The 24,072-nt window shown below is 40.9% G+C and overlaps 1 protein-coding gene across 6 annotated transcripts in view; it reads left to right on the top strand.

The window, feature by feature from the left end:
* SLC6A6 (solute carrier family 6 member 6) overlaps nucleotides 1-23,128 on the top strand; it is a 57,277-nt gene extending 34,149 nt beyond the window's left edge. For all 6 annotated transcript variants that reach the window (XM_048070304.2, XM_048070318.2, XM_048070300.2 and 3 more), the window contains 9 exons: nucleotides 2,343-2,477; nucleotides 4,383-4,486; nucleotides 4,600-4,724; nucleotides 9,401-9,513; nucleotides 11,896-12,033; nucleotides 13,044-13,146; nucleotides 14,049-14,149; nucleotides 14,838-15,008; nucleotides 16,762-23,128. In XM_048070304.2, the coding sequence (XP_047926261.1) occupies nucleotides 2,343-2,477; nucleotides 4,383-4,486; nucleotides 4,600-4,724; nucleotides 9,401-9,513; nucleotides 11,896-12,033; nucleotides 13,044-13,146; nucleotides 14,049-14,149; nucleotides 14,838-15,008; nucleotides 16,762-16,902 (1,131 nt within the window). In that variant the 3' untranslated portion in view covers nucleotides 16,903-23,128. The remainder of the gene's footprint in view (nucleotides 1-2,342; nucleotides 2,478-4,382; nucleotides 4,487-4,599; nucleotides 4,725-9,400; nucleotides 9,514-11,895; nucleotides 12,034-13,043; nucleotides 13,147-14,048; nucleotides 14,150-14,837; nucleotides 15,009-16,761) is intronic.
* The last annotated feature ends 944 nt before the right edge of the window (nucleotides 23,129-24,072 follow it).

The following is a 24,072-nucleotide window of genomic DNA, read 5'->3' as shown; positions in this document are numbered from 1 at the left end:
TTACTGTCATTTCTGTCTTGCTTTCTGTGATTTTATCATGGAGCCTCATAAAATCATGCTGGTGCTTTGTTCTGGATTCCCACCAGTTCTGCCCCAAAGAAAAGCTCCCACACCTCTAAAGTATACGTTGACAAAAATGTTTGCTTCTCTGCTCCCGCTGATTGATGTGACCCGATGAGGTGGTGGTGTAAGTTGTATAGGAAAGGTGAACACGATAAATCTCCCACCAAAGCAGAGTGGAAGCACACGCTGCTGCAGTAGTTTTTGTGAGCCTGGTTTCTGCTCAGTAAAGGTTAAGGTGGCTCTGACAGATTTCCCAAGTTCCCCACGGCACATTTTTTTTCAGGTTGCTGTGAATGCAACAGGTTGAAAACAGGTCTGTTAAAATCAGTTAAAATTGTCTTTTTGAAAGGCAAGGTGGGCAGTACGAGTTCACTGCCTCCTTTCCACAGGGTCTGAGCTCATAGGGTGTGGAGCCAAAGCCCAGCAAAACCATTGGAAAATCTCCGGTTGACTCCATTAACTTTGGGGTCAAACAAAAGTAAACTGTAAACTCTAATGGAGGGCTCGAATTATTTGAGAAGTCTAGTTTACTTTAGTAGATCATTGTTTATAGCACTTCCCTGCTTTCGAGTGTGTTAATGGCTTTTTGGAGAGCGGGGAAAAAAAAAAGTTTTTAAATCTCATAGTAGCATGTTGGACAAATAAACACAAAATCATGAAGAAAAATAATAGTTGTGCTTATGCTTTGAATAATCTGCTTGATCTCAAAAAATTCCTCCAGTGTTACACAAGAATCCTTACCTGGAGGGCAAAGGCCACTTTGTAAATGCTGCGTACTCTTGTGAATACGTATGGGCTTACTTTTCTCATAAGAAACTCTGATTTATCATAGGCCTGGATTATATTAAGAAATTAGAAGGCACAGAATACCCCCTTTTATCCATCAGCTTTTGGTGAAACTGGGCTGATGTGTAATGCATATTATTTCTGAGTGGAAAATATACAAAGATTTCAAAGGGACGATTAAAAAGGGCCTATAAAAAGGTTACCTTTCACTTTACAGAATCAGTCCGGCTCCATGAATTATTATGGCAATGCAGACTTTGAGTTCTCCTGGTTACTCTCAGAGGACACACTTAAAAAGAAAAATGGTGCATCCCGGGAGCTTTGCTGTAGCTAAACAAATTCTGGAAAACAAAAATACATTTTAACTCAAGGCAGCAAACTGTAATTACCTGGGATGATCATCTGATTCCATGAGAAAAGTCCTTTCTTGGACTGTAGTGGATCTTGACTGTAACACAACAGTTATATAAAAAATGAGAGAAAGCACTGATGAGCAAAGAAAACAAGATGTTAGAGGTCAAAAAGTGTGAGTCTAAAGATAGAACTGTCCAAATGCAAACTAAATCAGCTCTCATGCTAGAGATTAAAGCAAAGGGCTCTTTCATCAAATGAATGAGAAGATAACAAGAAGAAAAGAAGCAGGCTGTTATTCAAAGAAAGTGGGAATAGAGGTTAAAGATAATGAAGACATATTCTCAAAACGGGATGAATAGGTCCTTAGTTTACAATAATGATGTTGCTGAATAGGCAACAAGGGCAAGAATAAAGTTATGGGACTGGAAATTACCACTGTTGAGGCTGATGCCAACCTGAAGCACTTAATGTGTTCAAGCTGATGGGAAGGGAGATGTGGGAGCATGGACCAAATTACCTTCATCTCTGAATGAAGTCCCTCATAAAAGTGCCTGTAGGGGTGGTAGCAAGGCAGAGAGTTAGCAGCAGAGCGATGCAGCTGAAGAAAAAGAAAAGTAGTCTCTGTATTGATGATCCCCCATGCAGCAAAATTTCTGGCTGTCCCAGGGTGGGTGCTGGGGAAGTCTCAGCACTGTTTGCGGATAGGCTTGCAAGCCACTTTGCAGTTTTGAGGTTCAAATAAAGAATGAGGTGATGCTTCAGACACCTTCAGCCAGGGAATCCCTTCAGCTTCACAGGCAAGGTGCACTTGCAACATGGGGAGAACAAATAGGGTAAAGACAGAATTTCTAGTGAAGGTTGTGAGATATAAAATCCCAGAGGGGGTCAGGATGAATGAACGAACCTGCATTTTCTCCCTGCATAAAGCAATACACTGCGTTGGCTCAGAAGGAACCAAGGGAAAAACTGCAGGTGGGAGAAGCCATTAAATTCAGCATACCTCCCAAGGCACGGAAACTCAGGTCAGGTCCCTTTTAGGCACGAGTGGGCTTTGAATTCCTGTCACTCGATCTCTTTTGATTCTGGAGGTGTAGCATTGACTGCCACAGACTAAACCTACAATTTCTTTGTATTGCCAGGTAGTGTACATCACTGCCACGTTCCCATTCGTCATGCTGCTTGTTCTGCTCATCCGTGGTGTGACCCTGCCTGGAGCTGCAGAAGGCATCAAGTTTTATCTTTATCCTGATATCTCACGGTTAGCTGACCCACAGGTACAGAACCAGGAGTGGGGAGCGGGATGATTTCCTGTACAAAGGGGGACGGTGGAGGGTGATGGTGGTGATGTAATGGCAATAGATTTTTTCCATTGTCCTTAGAGGTCCAAATATAGCATGAATATTAATGTTGGGTTATATTTTCCAGAGATCTGCTTGAGAAGGTCACTGTTATATGTGTTAATGCATCTTTTCACGTGTATGTATGTGTGTGTATGCGTGTGTATTTTTTTTTGTGTCAAAGGATTCTGAGGCTGTAGACTCTGTCCTGTTATACAATCTCAGCTTTCTTGTTGGTAAGGTAAGGGAGATGCATTTTTTAATGAGGATAGTCTTTAGTTTCAAAGGAGAGAAACGTGAGCTTCACAGATGGAACAACAAACAACAACTGTGAGTACCAGTGTCACCTAGTTCCCACTCCTCAGTAGGAGGAGATTGGGAAAGAAGTGAATGAAATAATAGAAAAATGACAACCCGTGCTAAGGTGGAAACAAATGCTTTTGGAGGGGCAGGAAATATAGTTTGCTTACCCTTGGGTAGTGGGAGATGGGCTTACTCTTTCTTTATAGGACATGATTAGGTAAAGATTCCTGTCTATTTTCACAGAGTGCAAATATGGGGCATTTCAGCAGCCTAGCATCACTTTGGCCAATAGTGATATGTGAGAAATTAAAAAAAAAAAAGGAAGAAAACTAGGGATCCTTGAAAATAATGAAATGATGATCACAATGAGACAGAATAATGTCTTTTTTTGCTATTTCTTACTACTGAGTATTTGATTAAAATAAAACTTCAATGGTAATAATAACTGAAGTAGGAAAAGTGTAATTGAAAGAAACATTGTGGAAATCTTGTTATTCTCATCTTGCCCTCTATACATGATACCCTCTTTATAGGAAACATTATATTTTATGAATGCATCATATCTTATGGGACTCTATCACTTTTACAATCTACTATTAGCCCTAAATCCATAGTATTAGTTGATAGTTTAAAGGAGATTTGTGTGAGCTGGCAGACCCCTTCCCACAGTCTAGCAAAAGCGTCATCTCCAAGGAGATACCAGTCAGGAAGGTGCTGGAAAGCAATGGTGGGAGGGAGGAGATAATGGTCTACAGTCTTGATTCTCGGTTATTCAGATTCCTTGGAGGTTTCTAATGATGTTAGCAAGCTTGCATTAACAGAAAGAAGTGTACAGATGGAATTCGGTGGATGCATTTTGCTGTCTTTCTATGTTTTTACTAAGCTAGAAGTTCATAGTGTAATGTTATTCGATTCTGTATATGTTTTTTTTAAATATAATCAGGAGAAAGAATCATGAGACCAAGGTCAGATACACATCTTATAAAGTACATTGTATTTTGCTTGTTTTCCCCACACCCCTATGGCTTTTTATCTTGCATTTAAACAGTTACAAAAACAACCAGAAAGTTAAGAAAATAAACAAACTAAGTAAAAGAAAGTGTTTCTCAAGCTGTTCGCATCCTCAGTTTAGTGACTGTCAGCTTATTCCAACTGAAATGAGTAAAAACAGAAATGAGAAATTTTATAAATACTTCTGTATTTCCTATTGCACTGAAACACAGTTATTGTTGCGCCAACAGGAAGGATCAGCTGAGTGACTAAGAGACTAGAAATACTAAGCATCTCTGGGGAGGGAATACAGGAACTATTGAAGAATTGATGTTCTCGTGGGCTCTTGATGCTAACAATTCTCTTTTCCCTTCAAAAGCCAAATTTGCAAATGTGATGTTCTCTTTCCCTCCCTCCCTGATCCTGTAGCTATCACCCTCAATGGAAGCAATTATTTTGTTGATATTGCATAGTTTGAACTCTGTGTTTGTCTTGAGTGTTGGAGTGCAACGATGCTGTTAATAACAGTCTTTCTGTCTTTCCCTTTAGGTCTGGATAGATGCAGGGACACAAATCTTCTTCTCATATGCAATCTGCTTAGGAGCAATGACTTCCCTGGGGAGCTACAACAAGTACAAATACAACTGCTATAGGCAAGTTTCCATCCAAGGGGGTTTAGTGTTTTAGCTAAATGATGTAAATAAAGTAGGGACAATGGGTTAATTTTTTTTTAATTAACTTGCTCCATGACATATGTGTGACTTAGGGACTGTTTGCTGCTGGGATGCCTGAACAGTGGTACCAGTTTTGTGTCTGGCTTCGCAATTTTTTCCGTCCTGGGCTTCATGGCACAAGAGCAAGGGGTGAACATTGCTGATGTGGCAGAGTCAGGTACGATGGTATTGGTGGCAGTGGTGGTGGGCACTGCCGCCTAGCGTGTGAGCAAAGTTCTGCAGACTCAATCAGCTAACATCTAAGCAATAAAAACAGAACAAGATTTCCCATAATCTCCAGAAAAATAAGCACATTGTTGATTTGGGCTTTCATATAGAGCAGTGACGGTTAGCGGGGTTGTATTACTTACTCTCTCTTGATTAACAGGGCAGTGAACACATTTCATAGTGCGCTAATCCATTTGGGTTGAGATTAGAGTTATGATAACCACACCATTATCTAGGGTCCATTATCTATGACTTGAAAATTTATTCCGCCCTTCTTCTCACACTACCTTTATTTTCATTCAATGCAAATAGCCAGTATTTATATATTTTTTATAGCTTAGTTTTGCTTGCTCACAGCAGAGCGCTGCAGTGGGAATATTATTTTGGCCTTTTGAAGGGACATACATGTATTCCCAAGTCTCACTGAAAAGCAGAGGAGCTGGAGAACTCCTGGGCTCTGTGGACCATTTCATCCACAGTAACTCTAGCTGTTGCAGTCTTGCACTTGTCCTCTGTAGCTTCAGGATGAGGTTTATATAATTGTGAGAAGTCCATTTTGAAACTGGATATACTCTTTTATTTTTCCCTTATTTCCGAAGTGTTCTTCCCATTAATGTTTAACTATGCACATGCAGCTGAAGAAGGCTAAATCCTCATAGTATGTGAATGCATCTAAGACAGAATAGATGATATTTTTCTTCTGTGGATGTCTCGTCCATGAGGGCAGGTATTTTCACATAGAACAGGCAGGTTAGATCAGAATTACCACTCAAAAAAAAAAGAATCAGGCCTCAACAGCTGTGAGGCAGTCTTAAAGCTAATGAGATTCAAATAATAATCATGTCATTTGAATGCACTTTTGGCAATTCTTTCTGATTTTTTGAGCAATTTTAATTCACCTGCATATTATTTCAAAGCTTTTCTCTGGGAACTTGCTCTTAAAAAGGAAAAGTCTATATATAACTTCTAATCATACGACTCCGGGAGTTAAATCTTTAAGAAAAATATCTCACTTCACAAAAGCTAATGAAAAACCAATGACATTGGTGGCACCGCTGGATTCTTGGGTGGCTGCAATTGGCATACCTCTCGCAAGTGCAATTAGTTAACGCTCTTGGCCACAATGCTTATTTTGATCAGAAGTTGATTGCTTTGTTTGAAAACAGGATGCAAGGAATAATCTCATTGAATGAATCATAAATAGCCCCATTTTTTCCTATCTAGGTGGATCAATTCCAACAGTAGCATTTTTAAGTATTTACACATCGTTTTTCTTTTTTTTCTGGTCAATATTTATTCTAATTTTGATTAATTACATCTCTGATAAACAGTCAGCTATGTTCCTGTTGCTTGGCATTTTTAAGAATTAAACAATTTTATAGTAACACTGCATTATTAAGTAGTGTTTAAATGCAAATTAACTAATGAACTTAGTGTTTACATAGCATTTTTTCATCAACAGCTCAAAAAGTATTTTTCAAAGGAGATTGATATCATAATCCCAGTTTTATAGCTGGGACAATGAGGGCACTGATTAGCTTCCACACTTAGCTTTTGGTTTCTTGCATATTTTGTTGTCAATTCCTTCAGATTTTCTAGTTTATTTCAGTTAAGCCCTATTGCTAGTGGCCAGGCTTTGCAACCATCTCAGCAGTTCAGTGGGTTGCCCATCATTGGCTGGTCTTTAGCTAAATCCTAAACTAGATTTTTACTTGACAGTAAGCATTACTCAAATTATCCAAACCACTTCCCATGGCCTTCCTCACTGCCTCCCTCAGCAGAGATCAAGTGCAGAGCCACTGCAGACCACTTGGTCCTGCTGGGACAGGCATCCAAGGACCCATGTGGGGCCGTGGAGAAAGCTCTCACTGTCACTGCTGCCCCATCCAGCAGCTGGAGCTGACTTCTCAGCACAGAGATACTGAGCAGGTGTTTGAGCCTCTTTTTTTGGCCTTTTCTTTTTGTCTTCTCATGACACAAAGTCAGAACCACTCCCCTGGGTCAGAACAAAGGCAAGCAGAGGCACTGCTGCTTGGCCATAGCACTGAGGAGAGGACGTTGTCCCCAGGACCAGTGCCTACTGCTTCCTTTTGTCTCTGCCCGGAGAGTTAAATCCCTCCTGATCTATGCATGACACCAGTTATTCCCTTGTGTGCCCTCCTGCAAGCCAGGGGAACATCAATAAATTTGCTAGAAGAATCTCATGGCCACATCTTTTAACCTGTGCCAAATTCAGCCTTGTAATAATGTTCCCGGGCCACCCTCCAGTCAGCAAGGGGTGGCTCCCGCTGGCTTCTACTGGCTTTACTAGGCTTACACAAGAGTTAAATTAGATCCCATTTGAATTTCAAGTGAAATCAGACTTCTAATAAATAGCACTTGATTTTTTCCCAAAATACTTTTAAAGGGAGAAAGCAAAGCGGTGTAGGCACAAGAAAAGTCCTAGTGAGTCCAATTTAATCTGCACTGAATTTCTGTTTGACTGGAATATTTTACCACATGATCAGTGTTAAAACAGCACAAGATCTGCCTTTTTAAAAATCCCATTTGCAAACAAATTCAGATGAAGCAGGCCTGCCTACAGTGCCTTGGCCTTCCTGATACCCTGCCCAGCTTCTGCCTCTGCAGTTTTCAGCTCCTGGGGTGCATCCCCCGCCGTGCCTAGGCAGTGAGTGGGATAGGATCGTGGCAGTCCTAATTGGCTTTTATCAGCAGCCACAAGCGTTCACTTTTGCAAAACATCCTTCAGAGCCACAGAGTTTCAAATTAAATATGATTTTAAATTATTTCTGTTCATTCAAGGGGATGCCAGGAACATTTTCTTTCATATAGACTTTTTTCTCTTTATATTTCAACATTTAGTTTCAAAGGAAAGTCAAAGCTAGAATAGGGATTAGGAAGGACACTTGCTTTTTGACAGTAGCACAGTGCAAGGACACTTTCAGTGGCCAAAGCGTAGAGAATTACAGCAAGTTTTGAGGAGAGCAGTTTTACATCTGTCTCATCAACTGCACAGATGGCAAATGCCATCTGGTAGCAGTTCTCCCTGAGGGAGGACCTACTGTACCCACTGAATCAGGGGGAAAAAGCAAACCCCTCACAAATTTGAGACATTCACCAATTTTTGGTATCTTCTGTCATATAAAATCTTAGTTGTGTTTCATTTTAAATAAAATTAGTTGCTCGATTGTTGGCTAATTTGTATTTATTTCTCTTCAAATATTTTCAGTGACTTAAAGTTTTCTTTAGTTTGAAAAAAAAATCATCTTTTTCTTACTTCTTTCTCTTGCTTCTTTTTCCATATTTCTTGTTGGAAAGGAAAAGTGGGAGGTAGGAAGAGCAGTATTAGAGATTTTTCTGTACAGATCACAGATGAGATTCCTGGCCCCGCACTGCAGCAGTTAAAATAATTCCTTTTCCCGTTGAAAATTACTTGAATCCACTTCAAAATCCTGGAAAATGCCGATCTTCAAGGCTCCTTAAAACAAAAAGCTGAGCCAGGCATTCCCGGGTTTAATCTGAATTTAAATCTGCCCTCGAATTCACAAAATTTCTACGGCCACTTTGAGAGCCTGCCGTAAATGCCAGCTTGCCCGTGTTCCTGTCTCTCACTTGGAGAGGGCTCCTTCTCTCTCGCTAGAAGCTCTCAGAAGCGATAGCTGATAGCACTTGGCTCCAGGCACAGCGCCTTTGCAGGTCAGCGTGCGAGAGCACTGCACGTATGCTCGGTGTGTGGGTATGAGTGAGAAGCCGTCCAGCCCATGGCGCAGAGAGGACCCAGTCTAGTGATGAGCAGTCACCCAAACGCCTTTGGTTTCCAGAGCAGAAAAGCCAGGCTACGGGTCCCAGCCCACTGGTGGTCCCAGACTGTTGCAGTTGTGGCTGATGTTGGCCACACTCAGTGTCACTGCGGCAGGTTTAACTAGGCTGGCCGGATAGGGGCATACAATGTGCCAGTGTGGGGAAGAGATTTTACACACCAGCAATTCATAACAGCAGGAGGCTTTTTTTTTATTCAGGGACCACAGCTGATATAACTAGGACTAGTCTTCAGTGCAGCAGTGAGGGTTTGCAGAAGGAAAGGAGCTGTCTCCAGGAGTGCAAACCCCACTCTAGAAAAGCCTTGCTGGGTTTGGAGTTTGCATTCAGAGAGAGGCAGTGGTTGCTTTAGTGAAGATCCCAGGGAATTTTTGGAGCACAGTCCCTTCCTTGCATGCAAAAGGGTTTCATCATCACCATCTTCATCGTGACTGCGTGGGCTAGCAGTGGGATTCTGCCATTCCCCTGGGTCACCCCTTCTCCCCCTACCCCCAAAACCGTCCTGTGTCCACGTGGGCAGGTGTAGGACCACCTCCATTACTGGCATGTTTGAGACAGATGTTAAAACTGGTGATCAGTTAGTAATGGCCTCGGGGGTTTGCCTGTGGTTTCTGCTGTAGTCATGCGTGCTTCGTTTTCAGATAAAAGAGCCAAACTGTTTCACTTCTGGTATTTCCAGCCGCGTTTGGATTTATCTGAACGGAACCAGGCATTCCTGCATTTGAGGGTGGCTACCTTTACCAAAGAGCTGGTATTTACTATTTCTCTTCCCTTCCCCTCCCCCTTTCCTATTTTCTCTTTCTCTAGGTCCAGGCCTGGCCTTCATTGCTTACCCCAAAGCTGTGTCCATGATGCCGCTGCCCACCTTTTGGGCAATCCTTTTTTTTATTATGCTTCTGTTGCTTGGACTGGATAGCCAGGTTAGTCCAATGGGTAAGAGATGTGGAGTGGTCTTGGTGCTGCTGACTGGGCAAATCTGGTTAGAGAGACATGAATCCTAGAAGAGAATACCTCTAACTGCCTAAGAGGAATTAATTTGTGTTGCTCTTTGATGCCGGGGCTACATTTCATGAATGTGTGACTTGACTGATAATCAGCACGATGTTGCTGAGCAAGTCTTTGTCATCAGAAGCTAATGGAATCCACGAGACTAGGACAGTTCTCCCTAGCCTAAATACAAGTCTCAGTCTGGTCCGCCAATACCACCATTTTGGTGAGGGTGCAGTACTTTCCTACTTTGGAGAAGGCCCTGGCTCAGAGGTGCCAAGGAGCTTGGGATCCTGCTGACTTTCACATCATCAGTGTGCATTCGGTGCCTCTGAATGGGACAGAAACCATCTCAGAAAGTTTCCAGCTGTACTAATTACATAGCACCCACTGCTATTAATCAGTGAATGTGAAAAATAAGGAAGTTTAGTTCAAGAAGTTATGTTACTTTTCCCACTGGTTGCTTATAGGAATGTTGGACTAAATTTCACAAAAGAACCTGTAAATCATTTCTAGAAAGTCCACTTACAAGGAAATGCATGTGGCAAAGGGTTATGCAGTAACTACACATTCAAAACTGCTGAAGTTTTCAGGGCAACAGGCAGCTTTCTGCACTCAAATGGAAAATAGCTATGATTATAAGCACCCACTTGTTAAGAGTGAAGTTTTTATTTAGCCTAAATCCTTTCTTGTACGAAGGGAAATATATAAATGGATTTTTACTCAGTTGTTGTCTCTTACACTTTTGATACTCCATTTGCCCTAAATTGCTTTTCATGTCTTATCTTTGAACTCTAGTGAACAACTTTCAATCATTCCAAAGTGAATTTAAAAGTTCCCAGTGTTGTGGTTCAACAAGTCTGTGCTTATGCAAATTGGAAGCTGTCTAGTAATTTTAAAAAGCTCAGTGCGTAGAATGATTAAAACTAACTGCAGCGCTTAATTTCTCTCCTCCACCCCTCTGTTTTTTTTGGAGTGTAGTTGAGCAGGTTTCTGGAATGCTAGAGCAGGCTAAGATCAAATCAGCCCAAAGGGTTGCATTTAAAAGGAAAACCAGTTTTCAGAAGTCACAATAACAAGACAGAAGGCACCAGAGTCTGGTGGAGTATTTGCTGGACAATCTGTATTTCCAAAAAGGTGTTTCAGCCCGTGGTCAAAGAGGGTAGAGTTGTTAAAGGGCACTTCTGGGCACTGTAAAAGCAATATAGATACAGGGTAAGAAAAAATTCTTGAAATAATGCTATTTCATAGACTGCCCATGGTAAACGGTTGTAAGATAATGGATCCACTTAGACTGAAGATCATTTCTACAGAGGCAGCCTAGGTTCTCCATGGTATCCTCATTTCTTCAGTAAACTTAGTGCTTTTGTACCTTGCCAGATGGAAAGTGGAGAATAGCTGAATGATCTTTTCTTCAGATTTGATTGTTGGGAGTTCAGCAGTCACTTTTCTCAGTGGGTTGTCAATAAACTTTGAACTTTTTTTTCAAATTTGGTTATTTGATTAGCTCAGGTTGTACACCTTACGTGTAGTTTTCAAATGACAAGTTAGCACAAATACAATTATCATGAAGCTAGTTAAAGTAAGATTTTAGTTAACCTATTAAGGGCTTCGTTTTTATTATACCAATGCAAATAGTTTACCAAGCCTTTGTATGGGAACTGTATCAAGAGATCCCTTATTGTTGACAAAGTACCCCAGAACCTCAGCCAGAGGAACTCCGCTCACCGGTTCAGAAAAGACAAGTTCAGTCAAGAAGGGCTGCTATTTCACATCAAAGTCTGCTTTCCCTTGGCTGCATTTTTCTCTAGCTAACCCAAGAATAGAATTATATCCAGTTGTGGAATTAACCTAAAAAGTACCTGCGAGGTTTTCTGGCACATCAAAAAAAGACTGAGAGGTACTCTCCTAGCTTGGGCAGCTTAGGCTTTTTGAGTGTTTTCTCTCTGCCTCTTTTCTAGCATACATCAAGTATTCATCTGGAACAGCTACAACATAAAAGCCACATAAGTGCCTTCCTGTCATCAAATTAAGTTCCTTTATCCTTGTGGCTTGAATTTACAAAGCCCCTTTAGTAGTTTGCAAGGATGCTAGGAAATGAACATCAATTCTGAAAGCTTATTCAAAACTGAAAACTACCCCCAGACTTTAACCTCTGGGTTACAAAGGAATAGCTTCTAATTCATTTATTCAGAGCAGCATTTTGCCACAGAGTACAGTTACAAATGCTGTGGAGCATTTGTTTAATTACGAGCTAGGATAAAATGCTTGGCGGATAATTTTCAATTCACATTTCTTTATCGTTTTCCCTTTAGTTTGTTGAAGTTGAAGGACAGATCACGTCATTAGTTGATCTGCACCCATCCTTCCTAAGGAAGGGTTACCGACGGGAAATCTTCATCGCTATAGTATGTTTCCTTAGCTATCTTCTGGGACTAACTATGGTGACTGAGGTAGGTAACAGCAATGCTGAAAATTGCCTTTTTTTTAGCCATTTTTTAGACCTATTTTAGCTATGAATCAGACTGCACAGAATTAGCCACTCAGAGGAACTGTGCTCTTCAGATCTACAGAGTATCTTTCATCCCTAGATCTGAAAACATTTTGAAAGGGAGCTACATATCCTCCCCTTTTCAGTCTGAGGAACAGAGAAATGAATTCTCATTAATTTCATTCTGATCTAAGTACTAATCAACGTGAGTATGAATATTAACAACTGGTTCTAAATGATGAAACACATAGGGAAGCTTCAGTAAAGCAGATTAAAAATCTATCCAGTGCATATTTTGTCTTAGCTACACAGATTTGAATCGAGTAAATATCCCTAGATTTATTCTGGTATAAATCAGACAGGAATATGTTCTAGTAGCTGCACTGTTGTGTTATTTTCAAAATAAAATTAAAGCAACATGTTAAAAACAACTGGAAGAGGATGACTGTAAGTACTGAAATAGCACCTTCAACAGAGGTGCCTAACAAACTTATTTTTTCAAGTAAAAATGCAGGTATGCACGGTTCAATGTAGTGAGAGCAAACTGCCTAGCAGTATAGTGTAAATAAATAGAATTAGAAAGATCCCAATGAAATAAGTTCTTCTACTCGGCATTTGTAGTATTTTGGAGGTGCTAATGTTAAAAGGCCTACTGTTTCTTTACGTCATTTGTTGCTATAAATGCCTATCCTAAAATACTTTTAAGAAGGAAAGACTTAAGTGTCTCAGTAGATTATACTAAATGGCTTAATTCTGTTTAATCACCATCTTGTTTAGAATGTTTCCTATAGTAAACAAGCATATTCCCTGGGGAAGGTACTGCCAGGTATTTACCTTACCTACTTGCTTGATATTTCTGCTTGTTAGGCAGCAGTCACTAAAATATGCTCATAGATTTTACTGAGAGCTGGGCCTGACGTATTGAGGTCTTTTTCCCGATGGATCCTAATAAATTGTGTCTCTCTTTTACAGGGTGGCATGTATGTTTTTCAACTCTTTGACTACTATGCAGCTAGTGGTGTATGCCTTTTGTGGGTTGCATTCTTTGAATGTATTGCTGTAGCCTGGGTTTATGGTAAGTGAGAACCCTTTCATCTGATACTTTTGGATGAGTTAGTGACAATTTTGCTAGCCAAACGTTTAATCATCAGCCATCCCTGAATCATCTTCCCAGCAGCAGAGACATGCCATTAATATAAATTTGCACTGACCACTTGGAGATAAAATTGCATCTGGGATGAAGCCAGCCTCCAGTGTTTTTCCACACAAAAATGAGTGTTTTTCTATTGCTAATTAATAAAAGCACAATTAAGCATTTGCATGTGTTAAGTTTAGAGATGAGAGTTGAAAGTCTGGCCAGCCATGAAAATTTGTGCTTGTCTCAGAGAATTTCCTTTCAAAGCTGCAATGTCTGCAAGGGCCAAGCCAACTAAATAGAAAATACAAAAAGAAAGCTGACAGAAGAGTGTATTCTGTCCTGTTATTTTTAGGTGAGGCTGAGTACCAAAGTGACAGTAGTTTCCATTGTTGCCTGAGATGGTAGCTTAGGAATGATCAGAAAATGTTTGCTGTTTATCACTGGTCTTTTCCCTGATTCTACTTGTACTCCATCTTCTTAAAAAAGCAAAATAAACCAAGCCTTCATTTTACATCAGTCAAATTTCTGTAGAAGCAGGATGTACCATTTGCTATTGTGTCCTTCCTGTGACGATTCCCCTGGCAAGTTCAGTGAGACTTTGGGGAGAGAAGTGTGTGCATGACAGGGGCAGGAGGGATAAGCATTGTGCTCCTGCATCTAAATAATGGGCTTCTGAAGGAAAAAATCTTGAATTTCACAGCTGTGGCAATGTAAGAAATATGTCTGACACCCTTGTCTGCCCTTTAAATACCCCTTGGGGTGCCTAGGAAGGCAGCTGTAATTCTGCAGTTCTTAGGTGGCTTTTATACTGTGATAACTATGCTCACTATCTCTTACAGGCGCTGATAATATTTATGATGCCATTGAGGATATGATTGGATACAGACCTGGTCCCTGGATGAAGTGGAGCTGGATTGTGATCACACCAGTTCTTTGTGTGGTGAGTACTGACACAAGCTGTTTCAAGTCTTCCATGTGGCAGCTTTGAGCCTCTTCTTAATGCTTCTCTTTAAGTGAAGGCTGTTCCATTCAGAGACCAATTTGCAAAGAGCTGCTGAAGGCGTGATATATTCTCGGATGTTAGCTGTTAATGTGACAGCTCTCTGCTGTGCTCACACAAATTGTAGTTGTCTACATTTGAGTGGATTTTTCTTAAGATTGACGAAGTATTACATTTGTGACACAAAAAACTCACTCCAAAGAGCAGTCTCTGATTTAAGTAATAGAACCACTAGGCCATTTTAACAAAAAGTCCTGAGGCAGGACTGCCCATCTGAGGCAGACACTCGTTGTGGAGTATTTCCTTTGCTGGAAAGGACATCCCAGTAAGCTCCTTGCAATGTACAGCAAGTGTTTGAGCTCTGAAAAAGGACACACAATGTACTGCAGCTGTTCAGCACCATCGTTTAACACCCTATTGTCAAGCAACGGTTTACTTACCAGCAGATGTTAGATGCTTTTTTAATAATTTAAATTGAAAAATAATGCCCCTATTGGTTTAAAATACATATTGTATCTGTCAGCTCTGTCTTTTTCTGCCTGTCTTCCTTAGGGCCAGTGATAGCATCAGGGCCATGCTGCTTTGAACATTTTTCGAGCCTCACTTAATTTTCCTTTCTTATCAACAGGGGTGCTTTATCTTTTCTTTGGCCAAGTACAAGCCACTGACCTACAACAAGGTCTACACATACCCTGACTGGGCAATCGGCCTGGGCTGGGTTCTTGCCCTTTCCTCCATGATCTGCATCCCTATGGTGATGGTCATCCGCATCATACAGTCAGATGGGTCGCTCATTGAGGTAAGAGAAACCAGCAGCCCCTCCTTACACGTCAGAGAAAGCCTTGCATGTGGGAGAGTGAGTTCAGGGCTGAGTCACATTTGGGGGGCTAGGTGGGCTCTTTGCATTTGATTTCTCCAAGCAATTGTGGAAGATTTAACATAAACCGGGAAAAGAGAAGTAACATGAAGTAGCCCTCACCTCTCCTTAATGCAAAAGGTAGGGCTGCTTGTATAGAAAACAGGCCACAACATTCTGTCCTTCCTCACCAGTTGGATAAGTTAGACTATAACATAACCAAACATACAGCCTTTGTGCACGGCTGTCTGTGTAGTGGAGAACAGGAGCTTCAACTTGCTCTGTTTGACGCAAAATAAGCACAGAGCTTGGAAAACTGCCACCTCGTTCAGGTAGGGCAAAGTGGATGCCTCCCCTGCAGTGAATGCAAATAAGACTGTTAAAGATCACCTGTCCCTTTGGCAAATGGTAGGAACAGAGCAAACGCAGCCTTCTGGCCTCAGACAAACACCAGGTGATTTTACTTGCCTCACACTTCTGCAGCTTCCAGCTTGGTGAATTGTTGCCTCCATGTGCAGACAAGCACTCAGTCTGAGGTGCTTCCAAGTGCCAGGTCTCTCTTCTCCAGCCCACGGGGAAAAGGAAGCACCATCCCCACAATCACTGAGAAAACAGAGAGAGACTTGGATCCAACCCAGATGCCTAGGAGCTCACTGAATTTTAGGGAAATTTGGATCCACCTGTGGATTGTGTGGCTCTCAGGCATGGCCTTTGCTTTGGGGCACTGAATTAAAGTCAAACTCTCCTGACAGTGTGCTTCACATTCTAACTTTTTTTTTCTCTTTTTTTTTAATTCCTAATGAGTCAAAGTGAAACACTGAATCTAGATTTTCCTGAGCTTTGGAAAACTTGGGTTCAGATTCAGACTAGTCAGTGCAGATTTTCTTGGGTTCAACTTTACAGCCAATCTTCCTTTCATATTTCAGCACTGGTTCTCCTGGTTTGTTCTTCTTCCAATGGAAAGTTTTTAGAGACTGTGCAAGCATGAAACTTAGCACTTCTCTTCTAAGGTTTCAGATTAGTTTTGTTTTTGCCTAATGAGACGGTCTTAAATGCTGCCCCGGGTATTCTTTGAGGAGAAAGTGGGACACTTTGGGTTAGAAAAAAAGAGAGAATAGAGTAAGAAAAGAACATTTCCCAGGGCACAAACACTTGAATTTGTTTTCCTCCAAGTGCTAATGGTCTTTTTCAGATGTGGCCAGAGCATTTTCATGAGTGTTTATTTTCCTGCCTACATTGTCACCATCTGTTGAGAGACAAGTCTAAAAGTAGCCAAAACACTTCTAAAAGACCATGTTAGGAAAGGGAAGAGAGTAAACACTGGTCAGATGCCATTTAGTTCTTTCTTTGTGAACTGAGATGTAGGAACGAAGTTGCCACTTGGCAATGAGCGGCTGGCCTAAAAGGCAGAGTTGTTTCTAAATGAGGAAGGAGAACAGACAAAACCTGAGCAGCAGCTGCAGCACTGAAAGCCCTAAGTGCTAGATAACGCTGTGAATGCCCGCTGTCTGACATGCCAAAACTCAAACGTTGTGCTGCACAGCCCTGTTCCCCTCGCCCTTGCAGAGCCACGTGGCACCTGCACATCTCCGGCAGCCACCAGCCCCGTTCTTCAATTGCCACGTCCTCCGTTCTGCACAGGAGGCTCTGGGGAGTGCTCGGTCTTTCAACCTTTGCTTTTTTCCCTTTCTTTCAGAGGATAAAAGCAGTGGCTGCCCCCAAGGAAGTGAATCGGTGGTCCAAAGAAACAGAGAGTGGCACCCCCTTCTGCCCCAATGGAACTTCGAATGGCGGATTGATCAAGCCAACTCATATCATTGTGGAAACCATGATGTGAGCTCTCTCTGTGAGAGGATAAACCTGCTTTAACTGCCGTTTACTAACCATAGATTCTCATAGGACCAGGTTTACAGAGCTTTATATTTGCACTAGGATTTATTTTTATTTCTCACAGAGAAAGTTATTTTTTGTGTGTGTTTTTTTTTTAATATTTTGTAAGGTAATCACAGCAGATGTCTCTCTGTAGAGGGAGAGCTTTCATATCAGACTAGACATATTACAGGAATTTACTATTATTGTTTTTTTTAAATATATATATCTTTATCTCTAAATATTATACATCTTACCACTTGAATTGATTGTCTTGCCAGCAATATATTCAAGTCTCAGAAAGCAATTTTAGGTGCTGGTATGGTTGGGAGCAGGGTAACCTACAGAACACACAAAAGGCGCTCTGTTGAGAGAAAAAAAAAAAAAGACACTGTTTCAAGAGAATTTTCAAAGGTGTAGTATTTCCACCCTCTGGTTCAATTGTGGTAAACGACAGGCTTCAGGGTCACATGAGGGAAAGGGTACAGTTATGTTTAGCACAGTCCCTGAACAAAGATACAGCCGGGCAGCTGGGGCAGAGAGTTTGAGAGGGAGGCAGAGAAGCTGGGTGTGAAAAGCCTTGCAGCCATTCCTCCAAGCACGGTGCTGGGACCCTGTCACACAAGCAAGAGGAGGATTTCAGGAAGGTGTTTGCAGGACTTGTCATGGTTCACTTCTTTTTAGTGTATTTTTTTTTAACTTAGGTGAAATGCCTGCTGTTTGTGCATGAGCGAGCAGGTTGAATACTTGCTCCTTTTTTTTTTTTTCCAACAAAGCAGATTTTAGCTGAGGTTTCGCTGGTGTAAACTTGAATTCTGCAGCCTGCCCCTGAGCAGCATGAGCGAGTGCCGAGGCACTGAGCAGAGAAAAGCAGCACCTGTGGTTTTGGTGCTTCAGACGTTTGCTTGCTCATTTGTTTGCGTGTTAACTATTGGACTTTGGTTTGGGGCAGAAAAATAAAATAAAAAAATCCCTTGTGGACTCTGACTGTCCAAAGGTGGACGCAAACCAGGTCATCCCCAACACAAGGAACAAAACCGCTCACCTACACCTGGTGTAAGCAGTATTTATAACAGACACGTTGTTAATAATAATAGTAATGAAGATAATAATATTGCTCAGCAAACAGGTGCTTTTCATCCACATATCTCAAAAATGCTTTGCCAAGTTCGGTAACCAGAATTCACTTTATTTATTTATTTTGGGGAGTTGGTTACTGGTGGGTGAACAGACAAAAGGACTGAGTCCCTTGTCCCACGTTACTAAAAAGCAGCAGTGGACCTAGGTTACCCAGTCTCCTTGCCCATCATTAGGTTAGACCATAAGGGTTGCAAACATTTATGAGGCCTATGAATCTGTCTGCTGAATAATCTGCTTATGGGATATTTAGTTAAAGCAAAGGAAACATATAATACTGAAATGTTTTGTATTTATTTGGTCTGAAGGAACTGCGTACCATTCCAGGTTAGAGTAGGGACTAAAGAGAAACCACTACGAGGAGCGTGGGAATGGGGGTGCAGCAGGGTTGCTGGGTACAGCTTCATGTGGGCCAGGTGGATGCTTCCACGGGGAATTGCTCCATGAAGACTGGAGCATTTTGTCCAAAATGTGGATGAAGGTTTTTTTTGTTCTTTTTTAAACTTGAGCAGGTTGTGCTGGGAACAGGTTCTCTGGCAAAAGTTATTTTCTTATTATGATGCCACAATTAAGCTATCCGAAGGTATCTAGAGGAAATGCTTGATGAAAGCAGAGCTTGTATATGCTTTTTTGGCTGTCAGCTTAGTCTGTCAGGGCAGATTTTGGCATTTGAACAGGAGCGTATCCAGTTCTTAACATTCCTACACAGTAGTTTTTTTAATTTTTTCATGTCCCATGGACTAACTGGCCACAGCAGCACAAACACTTGTTGATTAACTCGTTGGCATTACTATAAAAACAGTGATTGAAAATTAAGAGATGGACCAAAAGCAAAAAAATATATATATAAAAAAATCTTTCTAGTTTGAATTTGTATATATTTTTACATCACATGGCTGAGTTGCAGCAACAAAACCAGCCATGTCATGGTTTTTGTTTTCTTTTTCTGGTTGCTGTATTATGAGAGTTGTAAATGAACCTTTTCCACAGCTGGAGATGGCAGACATCTAATTTCACCTGCTGGACCAGTGGCAATTGCCAACCTAAGGCCCTGAGAATATCCCTGGAGGAATTCTATGAGCCAGGGAGATTCTGGCTGGAATTTGCCATCAAACATGCAAAAAGTAAATTTGCATACAGCTGATTTTTTTTTAAGCCTTTAACAATCAAAGGCAAGGAGATGGAATCAAAGATAACTCTCTTACTGGGTTTCAACTGGGACCCTTATTTTTGAGTTACAGTTAGTGTCTGCAACAAACAGGCATTCTTGCCTGGGTTAAGATGGGAGCAGCAGTTGGGGGGGGGGGGGGTCTAAATTAATGGTTGCTGTGAGTGCAGATGAAACACTGATGCTTAATTTATATATTATTTTCTTGATATGTTGTCATACGACTGTATTTGAGATTTGTTTGCACATCGGTTTCATAACATAGAGCTGAGACAAGCTTTAGTTAGGGGAAAAAAATGGTTTGGCTACATCAGAAATGTGTGTGGTGAAATGTGGGTGTTTAGCCATCTCCCGCCTTGTGGAGAGCATCTTTGCATTAAAAACCAGAGGGCTAATACTACACCTTTAAAAGTACAACTACCAGAGAACCAGAACCCAGCCCCATTTCGATATAAACTGTGCCATTCAAATCAGTCGCTTCCATGTACCAAGTGAAAAATGTCTTGCACGTACGCAACAACCTCTTCGAAGCGTTCTTGATGTAAACTTCTCTGGCCCTGCTGTGCTCTTCAGCATGACTGCAAGGGAGGGCTGGGGCTCACAAAGAGCCAGGAAATATTTCTGGAAAATAGTTCCCTTCACCCCTTTTATTTCCCCTACAAAAAGAATTATTTTTGTTTTATCTGGGGTTTGAGTTCCAATGAGCACATTTGCATTTTAAAGTGTTTTTTCCTAACATTTTTATCAGATTTTTGAACTTTTCTTCTTGATAAATTTGCATTTCAACATGATCTTCTGCCAAAATTATTAAAAAACAATTTTTAAGAAAGTCTGTGTTTCCTACCTATTTATGATTGCAAATACAACTGATTTCTTTTTCCTAATTTACTTGTTAAACATTTGTGACTTACTTTACCTGTTTTATGTAAATGAGGAACTCTGTATTAAAATATCATGACTAGTCAGAGATGAACTGGTTTGGATCCAGGGAAAAGTTAGGGCAGTTTTTGGCATGAGATCTTCAGGACCAGATAGCTGCGTTTAAGATCACAGAAAAACAAAACAAAAGCACACCTTTTCCTATTTCATGCACCTTTGTATTGGTTGGTTCTTCTGGGATTGGAAACAGCAGATTTTCAGCAGTATTTATTTCCAGCTGAGCTGAAATCAAGAGAAGTTCAAAAGGCAAAGAGGAGAATTAACCCCACAAGATTCTCTGACGTGTTTCATATCCTTCTCAGTTTTCCAAACTTTGTCAGGTCACCTGTGACTAGTTATGGTCTCACTGAATGGGCATCTATTGTAAGGGACTTTACCAGTAGTCTGTATTTTGGTATTTAAACAGTATGATTTCATAAATAGAACTGGTTTTTATGGTTGTTGTTGTTATTGTTCTCATTTTCCTTTTCATCTGTAGCTTTCCTTTTCATCTGGTCCAAACAGATCCACACACTTAGCAAAGCCCTCTTTAAAGTGTGAGATAGTAGGTCCACAATGGATTTGTTCTTGTGTTGTAAAAGAAAATATCAAAGCGTCGCAGCTGTATTTACCATCTAAAACAATGCTGGTGTTCAGCCTTCAGTAGCAGCGTAGCTCAGGAGTGGAGGGAGTGAGGAATGGTCTGCTGAAATAGGTCCCGGAGCAGCAGGACTGATTTTCACTGCACTTCCTGGGAAGAGGAGGAAAGAGAAAAAGAAGGTGCAGCCTTATGGTTGCTGTAACGCACACAAAAAAACCCACACATCAGCAGAACCTTTTGTGCCACTGTCAGGATAGCAACTTCTGCAGCTATTTTTACTCTACTGCACATCCTGCCTTCTCAACTGCAGATAGTCCTGGTTCCTCTTCCCTGCCTCGGCGTTAGAACAGTTCAAGTAGATCTGAAGACACCTGGACATTTCCATTCAATAGGCCTTTTACAAGTCTCCTTCCAGGCTGCTTTCATTCGCTAAGGAGACTCAGTTTTGGTGAGGTTGTACTTGTCACACTTGGGTTCAACGCTCCCACTTCACATCAATGGCAGAACTCCATTGGTGGGAGAACAATTTGAATGTTTTGAATACCTGTTTATTAGCTTCCACTTCTTGTGGTCACTGCAGGATCACGTGTGGAGGCATAGTGTATATAAAATGTTAAATAAGCTGTGTGTTGAATGGAGTGGACAAGTTAGCTAAGCAGCTCGAGTATACTTGGAAGAAAGATGACCCTGACATCATTTCCAGACGATTCAATGCAAGTTGCTCACTTTCAGTAAAAAGAAAAATAAATCTGTGCTTACGCAGAGCAGTAGATGAAATCTTCCATCCTTATAAGCACGCACACAAGTGGGGACATGGCTTTCATTCCTAGGCTGCAAACTACGCGTGTAAGTCTTTCAGAGCTGTTGTGGCTAAGCACTGAGAAGGTTTAGGCACCACTTTCCAACAAAGAGCCGACCTGCCAGGGCACCCAGATGGACTCCACTGAATTGGGGTACAAAATCCTGCACCATGGACCCTCTGAGGAAGCCTTGAGGTCTGGGCTCAAAATCTTTTCTGGCTCCTTGTGAGCACCTCATGGCTCCTTCTGTAGGAGGTCTGGTGTGCTGTGGCCTCAGGCAGCTGCCTTGGACTTGTTTCCTCCAAAATCCTCATCCAAAGCTTTGTGGTTAGAATTAACATGTAGTTGTGTATTTGTATATTTGCATAAGCAAAGGTCAGGAACTGTCAGCCCCTAGTAGCTCCTTTTATTTCTTGTAATCAAAGATAAGCTTAAGAAAGAAAGTATTCAGTTGATTGTGACCCATGACACCTAAGAAACCAATAACCTAGTGCAAAAGAAGCCCCTCTGCCCCCAAACTCCATACTTTGGTCACAAAAAAAAAAATATTTCTGCTGGTATCAACAGTTAATTTGAGCTTACTGGAAAATTTTCTCAAGAAAGACTTCCAGCATAGGCAGCACTAGCCCCATCTGGAAAACTGCCAGTTCAAACCCTGCAGGGCTCTTTTCTGCTACCCCACTCCCCCCAAAAAATGTTCATGTTTTGTACAATGATTTTCTGCTTTAAAAAAAATAATAATAATCTGAATGTTTGTTTCTATTCAAAAAATAAGCAGAAAAAGTCATTTTTGTGTGCTTTTTCCAAGTGTCAGTGTGAACCGTTGATTTCAGTTTACCCACATCCTAAAAAGTAAGAGCTGAAAAACCTTCAGCCATGATTTGAGGAAAAAAAAAAAAAAAAAGAGAGAGAGGGAAGAATTTTGCAGGTTGAAAACATTCAGAAAACAAATCATTCCCCCATTCCCAACAAAGGTAGAAAAGTTTGATTGCAGGATTTGCAACTGGAAAAGAGCCTGACCCTGCTGGTATTGCTGGGCTATTGAATGACAGCCCAGACACGTCCTTTTTTGTATTGCGGCTTTGCCCTAATTTGAAATAAACTGTAAAACTGTCAGGATGTAATTGCTACACACTTTACACAGTTCTGGGCTTTAGGAGCAAAGCAAATTAAAAACAGTGTAAAAAAGGGGCGAGTTTCTGGAGGCTTCCTCCCTGTATGTCAGCTCTGTGCTGCACAGTGGCATGGTGCCGCTCGCTTTCCCATGTGCAGCACAGGGAAAACATTGGCAGCCGTATGCTAAGGAGCTCTCGGTGGCCTGAGCTGAGAAATCAGAAGAAAAAGAGGGGGAAAAATACATATTAAAAAAAAAAAAGGTGAAACGATTATGCTAAGGAGCTGTGCATGTGTGCTTCTGTGTGCGTGCATATACAGGGGAAGGCTTCGGGCCTGTAGCATAGTACGTGTTAGCATGATACATATTGGTTCTAAACCTCTTGCATCTGCTTCTGCAGTTGAGATGTTAAAAAGGTTTTATTTCTTTTTTCAATATTTAAAGGAAAAATTATAAAAATTATTTTAAAAAAAAAAAAAAGAGAACAGTGGCAAAATCATGTTGAGAGGCTAAATAAAACACCTGAGGGGGCACATAGAGTTAGTTTGTCATCTGCTCCTGTCCTGGAAGCCAGCGATGGTCTCTCAGCATTGCAGCATCCCAGTACTGTTCCGAAGTGCTCGTTGTTCAATAGGATGTTGTTTTTCTCCAGTGTAATGTTGTGATTGTTACCTGATACGTTGCCAGGGACTTCACATTGTGAGAGGTGGTCCATCTTGTTTGATGTATTTGGCTAAAAACAGTGGTGGTTTTTTTATTATTTAAATTCCTAGCAACTGTGACTACAGTAACGTGATGAGTAGCACATAAAGTGAGGAGGAGACTTTGATGTTGTCCTCCTCAAAAAATGTCATCTGAACTTTTTTTAAAAAAATGAAAAATATTTTTAAAACATTTTAAAACATTTTTTTGTGTTTCAAGACGGAATATTTGTATTAGAAAAATATCCTGGAGTGTAATTAAATCCTAAAAAACCCTATCCTTTGTGTATATGGTAAATGTTTGTATTTTGCAGTTTCTGTTTTGCTTTTTAGATAAATGAAATGTATATGGATATTTTTAAGTCATCTTTGCTTTTTTAGATGAGTTTGTAATCACCTTATAACAGAAAATAAAACTTTCCTTTATAAACCAGCCACACTCTCAGATGTTTTCAATAATTATCTCAGCTTGTCCTTTAAACCTGTTGGGGTTTTTTTTTGTTTGTTTTTGTCATTAATATTACACATATAGCTACGAGGAGAAAAAAAATATGTGGGTGTGTTTTATGTACATAGTTATGAGTGTGTGTGTATATATATATATATATATATATGTAGCTATCTATACACACATACGTGCACGCACCCACCCTTGGACCAGCTTTCTAAGCTGACTTCATGGCCCATTTTCTACTTGTT

The sequence above is a fragment of the Anser cygnoides genome, chromosome 10 (assembly GCF_040182565.1).
Source record: "Anser cygnoides isolate HZ-2024a breed goose chromosome 10, Taihu_goose_T2T_genome, whole genome shotgun sequence".
Classification (NCBI taxonomy): domain Eukaryota; kingdom Metazoa; phylum Chordata; class Aves; order Anseriformes; family Anatidae; genus Anser; species Anser cygnoides.
Note: the sequence above shows the minus strand (reverse complement) of the source record. Positions and strands in the feature narration are given on the sequence as shown.